The sequence below is a fragment of the Manis pentadactyla genome, chromosome 4 (assembly GCF_030020395.1).
Source record: "Manis pentadactyla isolate mManPen7 chromosome 4, mManPen7.hap1, whole genome shotgun sequence".
NCBI lineage: Eukaryota > Metazoa > Chordata > Mammalia > Pholidota > Manidae > Manis > Manis pentadactyla.
In genome coordinates this window covers 139,262,972-139,273,208 of record NC_080022.1, presented here as the reverse complement: position 1 = coordinate 139,273,208, position 10,237 = coordinate 139,262,972, and the positions used below count along the sequence as shown (strand labels likewise).

General features: G+C 42.6%; 1 protein-coding gene and 1 pseudogene across 2 annotated transcripts; both read right to left on the bottom strand.

The window, feature by feature from the left end:
* Positions 1 to 612: 612 nt before the first annotated feature.
* Positions 613 to 5,207, bottom strand: LOC118913198 (olfactory receptor 1E5-like). 2 transcript variants are annotated; one of them, XM_057501937.1, is made up of 2 exons: positions 4,311 to 5,207; positions 613 to 715 (listed from the first exon to the last, which is right to left on the bottom strand). In XM_057501937.1, exons 1-2 carry the CDS (start codon positions 5,205 to 5,207, stop codon positions 662 to 664), a joined length of 951 nt encoding a protein of 316 aa, XP_057357920.1. In that variant the 3' UTR covers positions 613 to 661. The 2 variants fall into 2 exon arrangements, with proteins under 2 accessions (XP_057357920.1, XP_036742917.2); XM_036887022.2 differs by lacking the exon at positions 613 to 715 and having other exon boundaries at positions 4,257 to 5,207.
* A 4,524-nt stretch (positions 5,208 to 9,731) lies between these two features.
* LOC118913502 (U2 spliceosomal RNA) lies at positions 9,732 to 9,863 on the bottom strand (annotated as a pseudogene).
* Between the last annotated feature and the right edge of the window lie 374 nt (positions 9,864 to 10,237).

Here is a 10,237-nt window from a genome sequence, read left to right as displayed (position 1 = left end):
TTCTTTGTCTCTTTTGACTTTGTTTTGAAGTCCATTTTGTCTGATACAAGTACTGCAACTCCTGCTTTTTTCTCCCTATTAGTTGCATGAAATATCTTTTTCCATCCCTTTACTTTCTGTCTGTGTATGTCTTTGGGTTTGAAGTGAGTCTCTTCTGGTAGCATATAGTTGGGTGTTGTTTTTTAATCCATTCAGTGACTCTTTTGATTGGTGCATTCAGACCATTTACATTTAGGGTGGTTATTGACAGGTATGTACTTATTGCCATTGCAGGCTTTAGATTAGTGGTTACAAAAGGTTCATGGGTAATTCCCTTACTATCTAACAGTCTAATTTAACTCACTTTGTGTGCTATTACAAACACAACCTAAAGGTTCTTCTTCCTCCCCCCCCATTTTTCTTCCTCCTCCGTTCTTTGTATGTTATGAATCATATTCTGTGCTCTTTGTCTATCCCTTGTGTGACATCTATTTAGCCTTAGGACTACTTCGATCTATAGGAGTCCCTCCAAAATGCACTGTAGAGGTGGTTTGTGGGAGGTAAACTCTCTCAACTTTTCTTATCTGAAAATTGTTTAATCCCTCCTTCAAATTTAAATGATAACCTTGCCTGGTATAGTATTATTGGTTCAAGGCCCTTCTGCTTCATTGCATTAAATATATCATGCCACTCCCTTCTGGCCTGTAAGGTTTCTGTTGAGAAGTCCGATGATAGCCTGATGGGTTTTCCTTTGTATGTGATCTTTTTTCTCTCTCTAGCTGCTTTTAAAAGTCTGTCCTTATCCTTGATCTTTGCCATTTTAATTATTATATATCTTGATGTTGTCTTCCTTGGGCCCCTTGTGTTTGGAGATATGTGCACCTCCATGGCCTGAGAGACTATCTCCTTCCCCAGATTGGGGAAGTTTTCTGTAATTACCTCCTCAATGACACTTTCTATCCCTTTTTTCTCTCTTCTTCTTCTTCTGGTATCCCTATAATATGATTGGTCACACAGTTCTCTCAATATTCTTTCATTCTTAGAGATTCTTTTTTCTCTTTGTGCCTCAGCTTCTTTGTATTCCTCTTCTCCAACTTCTATTCCATTTACCATCTCTTCTACTACATCTAATCTGCTTTTAAATCCCTCCATTGTGTTTCATTTCAGATATGGAATTCCTTAATGATTGAATCTCCAACTTAAATTAATTCCTGAGTTCTTGAATATTTTTATCTATCTCCATAAGCATGTTTATGATTTTTATTTTGAACTTTCAGGCAGATTAGTGAGTTCAGTTTCATTAGGCCCTTTTTCTGTGGTTTGTGAGATTTTGGTCTGAACCATGTTCTTTTGATGTTTCATATTTCTGTGTGGTGCCCACTAGTGCCCAGAAGCTCCAGTCTCTGGAGCTGCTCAGTTTCTAGAGTGAGCTTGGGGGCCATAGGGGAGCAGAGCTGGTTCCTGGGTGGAGGAAAGATCTGCTTCCTGATTCCTGTCTGTGGTGCCTGTCTCAGGTGTCAGAACCAGTGGGCCGAGCACGCAGGTGTAAGCCTCTGTGCTTTGCGTTTACAGCTATTGTAGGCGGGGCCTCCCTCTGGCTGGCTTGACACCAGCACAGTGACTGCTGGTTTGCGAACTGGTGCCAGAAGTCTAGGAGGTAGGCTCAGCAGGCTGCGTGCCACAGTGGGGGGCCTCGGAGCTGAGCAGGCAGCCAAGGGAATGGAACACCCGAAGCTCCCCAAAGTCCCAACCAGCTGCACAAAGTGAGCCCAGACAACCCCGTCCAGCTCTCCCCTCCCCCATGCAGCCAGCTCGGTGCAAACCCTGCCCCCTCAGCTGCACTCCCACTGCCAGGAAGCCTCTCAAACCACGTGTCCCTCCCTTGTCCCAGAGTGGCCAGGTGTGGATCCCCTCCTCCATAAACGGCTGCAATCTGTCTCTCAAGCACTCCACCAGTCTGAGTCCCCCGATGCCCAGAGCACCACACAGTGTAGGCTTCCGCTCCCAAAGCAGAGCTCCAGGCCTCCACCCCCTCCCCCGCTCTGCCTCTCCTCCTCCCGCTGGTGAGCTGGGGTGGGAGAAGGGCTTGGTCCCGCCTGATAAAGGCCCTAGTATGCTACCCTGTGTTCGTGAGGTCGGCTCGGCTCGTGAGGTCCGCATGCAGCCTGGCCCAGCCCTCCCTCCCACCGCCGCTCCAGGGCTAGTTGTAGCAATAGCAACCAACCATACCTCCATACCATTTGCAGCCCCGGGAGGAATTCTCCATCCCACCTCCCACGCCGCCATCTTGAATCCTCCGATGTATATTATTTTTTTAAATAAAAAATAAATAACAGGCAGTGGAGGAAAAAAACCCTTATACACATTTGGTTGGAATGCAGAATGGTGCTCCACAATGGAAAAGAGTAAGAAGTCTCCACAAAAAGTTAAAAATAGAAACTATTGTATGATCCAGCAATCCAGAATCTGTGCGTATATCTAAAAGAAGGTGATCAGGACCCTGGAGAGAGAGCTCACGCCCATGTTAACTGCAGCATTATTTACAATAGCCAAGACGCATAAACAATGCAAATGTCCAACTGTAAATGAGTGGGTAGAGAAAATATTGTATATGCATACAACAGAATATCATTCAGCTTTAGAAAAAAGAAAAAATCTTCATATTTGTGACAACATGGATGAACCTAGAGGACATTATGCTAAGCGAAATAACCACTCAGAAAAAGGACAAATACTGCACAATTTCATTTTAGATAGGAGATATCCAAAATAGCCACACTCATAAAGGAGAAGAATAGAATAGTTGTCAGGGGTGAGATGCAGGAGAAAATAGAGAATTGATTTTCTACAGTGTAAAGTTGCTGTTACATAAACTGAGTAAGTTCTAAATATCTGCTGTACAAAAGAGTGCCTTCAATTAATGATACGATATTGTGCACTCTAAAATATAGCAACAGAAGAGATCTAACATTAAGTGTTCTTACCAAAAGAAAAAATAACTCAAAAGAATGAAAAGAATTTCCTGGAGGCGATACGTGTCTTTAGTACCATAGCTTTGTTGATGGTATGACAGATGTATGCATAGGTCCAGTCCTTCAAAATGTTTACATTAAGAGTGTGAAATTTCTGCATATCAATTATACCTCAATAAAGCTAAAGGAGGAAATGCAATATAAGCAATGAGCAGCATGGGAAGTACAGGGTGAGTCAAATATTTTGCATGTAAGTTTCAAGTGCCATAGAGCATCAAGTGGAGATGTCTAATATGAAGATGAAAATAAAGGTCTAGACTACAGTCAGAGATGTGAGGTAAGCAGAATTCATTGGAGAGAGGTATAACAATTTGTTTACATACCATCACTGAGAAGGGAGACTAAAAAAAAAACAGTGAACTAAATTTGGAAAACTAAACCATGCCATACATGAGGTTAAGGATGAAAATAAATACGTGGTCCCCATATTTCTGAGGTGGGTGAAATGAGAACCCCAAAATCAGTCTGAGACCTTAAATAAGCTCAATACTGACCCATTCTGGGAACTTGGCAAGTCATCAAATTCTACATTTTTAATATTTGAAATGGGGATTAGATTCCTGTGAAATCACCAGAAGAATGGAACAAGATCAGGGATAAGTTTCTTGGTAAATTCCAAAACATGAAGCAGGAGGGAGACACGCACACATAGGAAGTAGTTAAGCAGACTCGGCTTCCTTCCTTCCTTTCCTTTTGAGGCTCAGGTAAAAGTTATCTTCCCATGAAAGACAAGCTTAGGTGTAGTAGTCAAAGAGCTACACTTTGCCCTTTAGGGTCAGGTCTGGTTTAAAGACAATGTAAACGTGAAACACATCAGAGGAGAAAAAGTTAAGAGACAAAATGATGTGAGCCATTATTCAGGAAAAGGTAAGAAACTGTAGTCATCAAAGAACAGGCCAGTTTAGCAGATTAAGAGGGCAGTGAGATGTTTGAGTTTTAGACAGTATCACCCTTGGAGAACAGTGTTACATGATAAGTTAGATGTTTCACAACTGGAGATAAAAAGATCAATTAAAAGTTATAAAATTCTTCTTCAGCATCACCTGTGACTATCCGAGAGGAAGACCTTGTTAACAAGTCACTGAGATCCCCTTTCCAAGTTAAACTACATATGCCCAGTTACAGACTTTTACTTCTTGCACAGTTATTTACCATGTCATTTAAACAAAAACTTTTGGTGAAAAAAAGAAGTGTGTGTTAAGACCAATATTTCCACTAAGTAAAATAATGTAAAAATCCCAAGCTTTACCATCTTACACAGAAGGGAATTTTCTTTTTGAAAAAGACTCTGCCCAGGGCTCCCTTCATGTCTCTGTTCCTCAGGCTGTAGATGAAGGGGTTCAGCATGGGGGTCACCACCGTGTACATCACAGCCATGACAGTCTCTTTAGCAGTAGAATTGTCGGCAGATGGGCATAAATAGAGACCAATAATTGCCCCATAAAACAGAGAAACCACAGAGACGTGGGAGCCACAGGTGGAGAAGGCCTTGTGGATGCCCCGAGCAGAAGGGACCTTGAGGATGGAGGACACAATTCGTGCATAGGACAGGATGATGAGTAGGAACGGCATGACGACAATGAGGCCTCCAATGGTAAATATCACCAGCTCATTGACTCGAGTGTCAGAGCAGACCAGCTTCAGCAGAGCAGACAGGTCACAGAAAAAGTGGGAGATCACATTATTTCCACAAAAACGCACTCTGGCCATGAGCAGGGTGTGTAACATGGCATGGAACGTGGTCAGCACCCAGCACAGCCCCACCAGGGACAGACAGAGCCTGGGGCTCATGATGGAGGTGTAGTGCAGGGGGAAGCAGATGGCCACATAGCGGTCATAGGCCATGGCCATGAGGAGGAAGCTCTCCAGGTCTCCAAAATACAGGAAAAAGTACATTTGGGTCAGGCAGGCAGCATAGGGAATGGATGGGACCTGCCTCTGCATGTTGTGCAGGAAAGTGGGCATCGTGACCGAGGAAAAACAGAGGTCAGAGAAGGACAAATTGCTGAGGAACAAATACATGGGCGTGTGGAGGTTGGAGTCCAGGCGGATGAGGATGATGATGAGGAGGTTCCCCAGGACGGTGGTAACATACATGGCCAGGAACAGGGCATAGAGCAGGTCGGCCTGCTGTGGCCTGATGGGCAGTCCTAGTAGGAGGAACTCTAATGTGACAGATTGATTCTTTCCTGTCATGCTCTGTGTCCAGTATTTTTGGGAAAAAAAAGTGTCCATTAAAACATGAATTTAAAATGAATGTGTCCCTATGATATGTGATCTGTTAGATGTCCTACAAAAATACTTCATATCACTCTATCACAAATAATTATAATTATAATCTCTATATTCCAAAATCCTTAATCAGAATCTCTATTATTTTCTTCACTTCTCTTTAACATGCAACAATATCCAGTCTTTTTTGAAACATTCTTATCTGTTACCTTCTGAGACACATAATATATTAGTGTTCCTCATGCCTTCCTGGCCAGACAGCCTCAGTGACCCTAAGGGGCTCCTGTTTTGTCAGTATCCTACAAGCTGATGACCCAGGGCTGTCTCCCAAACATTGCTTTCTTATACTTCCATATATAACACCAAGAAAACCTAATATGCTTCAGAAGCTTGGATTACCACTTAGAGCTCAGGTGCAGATGACTGTCTAACCTACATGACATTCAATTGCTTAATGTTTACCTTCCTTTGGATGTATCACATGCATTTTAGGCTCAACAGATCCCAAATAGCCCCTGGTCTCACTCTGCCCCTCTCCCAATGCTCTCTTCCTCTAGTTTCCCACCTCCATATACAAGGGATCCAGATGCTTCCATGAGAACCTGAGAGTTTTCTTCACTGCCTCTGTTCTCTCATCACCAGGCATCTGTCAACAACTCCAAAAGATTAATTCTCTTTCTCAGTCACCCACTCCTATCGCAGCTCTCACTACTCTGGACAAGGAAGACATTAGGCCTTGTCTGTACTATTGGAGCAGCCTCTAAATTCATCCCCCTGCCTCCATGATGAATACCCTCCTTCAGTATCCTTCATTCACACCGTGGCACTCTAAGGTGATCATCACTCTCCCTGAAGTCTTCATGGATTCTCACTGCTCTTAAGGTACAGGCAGCATTCCTTTCATGGCTCAAAAGGCTTCATGACCTGACCCTTACCGGCCTCCACAGCTCACCTGGCACCCAGTGGCACTCACATTGCCCTCTGCAGCAATGCTGGACAAGAGGCACCATTTCCACCATTTCTTGCCTCTGGCCTTTTCCTCCAACTCTTCCCCTTGCCCAGCATCTTCCTCCCTCTTCTCCCTGTTGACCTGCTTTGCCCCTACTTATCCTTCAGCTGCAGAACACGTCACTGACTCAGCTAAGCCTTCCCTGTCTCCCCAGACCAGGGGAGAACCCGCTGCTATGTTTCCACAGCATCCTGGGCTTGTCCCTATAGCTCCCAGTGCGTGGGGAGGCGGTTATGGGTTTGTAGCTGTCTTCCTCCCAGATTGTCAGCTCCATGCAGGGAAGGCCTTGTCTGCCTTCATGACGGCAGCAGAGCCAGCGCCTGGCAGAGGGCCTGCATGTAGCTGATGTGTCATAAATATTTATTAGCTGTGCTTCAGGCTGGGACATGCATTCCTTCAACTTTAAAAGAAGCAAAACTCTTTCAGTTTGTAATCACTACTTATGATAAACTCCAGGAGCAAGAACTCACTAGCCTTAACTCTTTGGCACTCAAGTTGACACATTATTGCAGATTTTATGGATGTAATCTGAACCCTTGTAAAATGTTAGGATACCTCAGATATACTACTCGTCTCACTAATATGGATAAGGAGATAATATGGATAAGGATATCTACATACTTAATACAGCTATTGATTAATATGTAAGTCTTATTGATTCTGTTTTTCTGGAGTATCCAAACTAAAACACCTCAGTGTGCCTCAAAGCTGACAGTGAAAGCAGAGGAGCACTAGGAAGTGTGAGAAGCTCCTTCCTCAAAGACATAACTCAGCCCAACCGTCAGGATTTTCATCCTGCTGATGCTGTTTGATCAACTGCATTAGCAACATTGTACTCAGGACACTGTGCACTGGTGTTACAGTGGAAAGAAACATCTACAGAGGACCATATACCTAGTTTCTCAGAATTTTGCTTCCCTTGTTAGTGAATGGGACCCACCGTAGTGTCAAGGTTATGACAGGGGAACCCAAAGACCAAGACAAGACAGCACTAGCATATGCTGCCACCGATGGTGCAAGGAGCCTCTCATCTCCTTGACTGTTAAGTCAGTAGTTCTTGGTCTGGACTGCACAAAAGAATCACACACACACACAGTACTTCTAAAATTACTATCCATAAAAATCACCTAGCAGTTCTGGTCAAACACTGCTTCTAATTCAGTAGGCCAGTCCACTTTTAATTAGCACCCTGGGACTCCAATGATAGTGTCATGGACAGTGATAGCAAGGACATATGATGCTTTTAAAAATATAGTTGGGCCTCCACAGATTAACTTAGTTGCAATCTGTGAGTCTCCTGTACAAACATTTCTAAAGCTCCCTAGTGAGTCCAAAGTAAACTAGGGCTCAGATGATTGCATTAAAGGCTACCTCAAGTGCTCTCGGTATACGATCTTGTAGGAATACATGACACAGTAAGTAATATTTAAGAATGTTATCATTAATTAAAAGACTATAACTGGTGAGTATTAATCAAAATATTTCTACCAGAGAGGTAGAAATGAGGTGGGTTACCAAACTTCCACAACTATCCTCAGAGCACCACACAACCTGGGAAATTAACACTTTAAGTCTGGAAGGACCCTAAGGGACCAGCTCATTCACCCTCTGACCAACTTACCCAGGGTGTATGAGGGAGACTCCACGACCCAGCCCCAAGGTCCTGCTACCCTTTATTCACAAAGGCATGTGAACTAACCGCCTCTGTAGCATTCACCTGTGTCTGCTTTGTCCCTTCTCACATCTCCCATTCTACACATCCTTGGGCCTAAGGGGCCCTGGATCCCAGATGGATCTAGATCCCAGAGAAACTCATTAAAAGCAATGTAATTGCCCAGGACCTCTGTAGGACAAATGCTCTCAGAGTCCTGGAGCAGTGGCTGATTACACTCACTGACAATGCCTTGACTATATTTTCAGAGAAGGTGAGGATGGAGAGGCTCATGTATGGATACTTAATTAACTGCTTGTTTGTGGTCAGTAGGCCTGTAGGGTTGGTGCCTACATTTTGGGAGGTGAAGGAGGATGGTATGGAGAAGCCATAACAACAAGCAGGGACCAGACTGTGAATATCTCAAAATATCTGAGTGTGTAGGAAGCCTTATCCTGTGGGCAAGAAGGAGTCATCAGTGGTCTTTGAGGACAGTGCCATAAAAGACTCATCATTTAGAAAGGTTCTCAAGGTGACACAATCTCTCATTACAACTGAATGCCCCATAAACATACTCAATGGGAGGGAGAGATAAACCTGCATCTAACAAGGACTATATCTCTATGACCCAACCATATGTAGATATACAAGAAATACTGAAAGAAGAGAAAGATAAACTCTCTCAGATCATGTTCCTCCTCATATAAAGATAGAGATGGAAATTCAAATTTGAATCCCACTGAGGTCCTTCTACCTCCTTATATCTCCAGGAAAGCCTTGATAGGATTCTGCCACTACCAGCATCTCTGCCACTTGGCACATGTGCCAGATTACCTCCTAGTTTCCAGCCTTCCTTGCACAGCAATTGACCACAGGGCCGCGGGGTGTAGGGGGAGGATAGGGTTAGGGATAGAGTTAGGGTCCGGCTCTGACATTTATAGCTCCTTAATCACTCCACCTTCCATGTTCCCTATTGGCCATCATCTCAGCTGGGTGGGCTCTTTACACAGTGGTATAATGCAACCTTCATTCCTAGGGAATCTGCATCCTTCACTGGTCTTGCCTTTACTGTGTTGTTACAGTTTTCATTAACATTTATTATTAGGCAGAATATACTAAGCGGCATGCAAAGAACCTCCCAGAACATCAGACATGGTCCTGTCTGCTCCAGTTAAGTAGAGCAACCCAGATTTCTCTTGGGATCAAGGTCACCACTCCAGACAGAATGAAACCTGTTTGTTGTATATTGGTTCACATGAGAATCACAAATATCCAGGTGGTAGTTTTAATTTCTAGTTCAATGACACCATTGTCATATCCTCTTGAGAAATATGAGATACTTCTTGTGTACCATTTTCAACTTTTTAAGCCTTACCTCTATTCCAGAGACAGCTGCAGTCACCATCCATGCACTGACTTCAACTAGCTTTAAAGATGCAACCCGATAGCACCTCAACTCAATTGTGCTCCACATGTTCCTTGCTTCCTGCTCTGGGACTTGTCTGATTCCATGAAACAGGATGTCAATGGGAACTTTCTTAGTATTCATACATATATTTATATTTATATCCTATTTGAACAAATTGAGGTAGAGAGTATAAGCTATGGATTGAGGTTATTTTCATTTACACATGGAAATCCAATTTTTCCAGTACCGTGTGTTGAAAAGATTATTTTCCAAAAATTGTTTTTGCACCTTTGTCAATAATTAATGGACAACACCTGAGTGGATCTCTTTTGAACTCTAAATGTTATTCTATACTTCCATAACTGATCGATATTTCTATCTTTTTTCTAATACCCCACTTTTCTGGTCATTTTAACTTTTTTTAGCTCCTATTCCATCTCCCTGCTCCAAAAATCCATTTAATATATTGTCCTCAGATAGAGGACCTATCAGATATTAAACCGATAAGAATAGATACTATACTTGATCTTAGCCAAAAGGCCGAGAACAGATGGTCATTTTAACTTAATAGTAAATCTAGAAACAAGGGAATAGGGATCCCTCTTTTTTTTTCTGTTCCAAAACCAATTTTGTTTTCTAGTTTCTTTCCCTTTATCTATAAATTTTACAATAATATCAGATTAATTTGTACCCAAAAAGGTCTTTTTGGGATTGGATGAATTCTGCTAAAGCTGTAGATCAGTTCCAGTAATCAACATCTTAGCAATATTGACTTTTTCAACCCATGAACATTTTATATCTATCCATTTCTTTAGATCTTCTTTAACTTCCTTTTCAGTACTTTTATACTTTTTAAGTTAAACACCTTGATTCTATTGTGTGAAATTCATAACTAGGTACATGATTTTGTGATATTGTAAACGGTA

Coding starts and splice junctions, on each gene's coding strand:
- LOC118913198 (XM_057501937.1), bottom strand. CDS start 5,207: ATGACAGGAAAGAATCAATCTGTCACATTAGAGTTCCTCCTACTAGGA. Junction 716..4,310: donor GGAACAGAGACATGAAGGGA/GCCCTGGGCAGA, acceptor AAAACCCATCAG/GCTATCATCGGACTTCTCAA.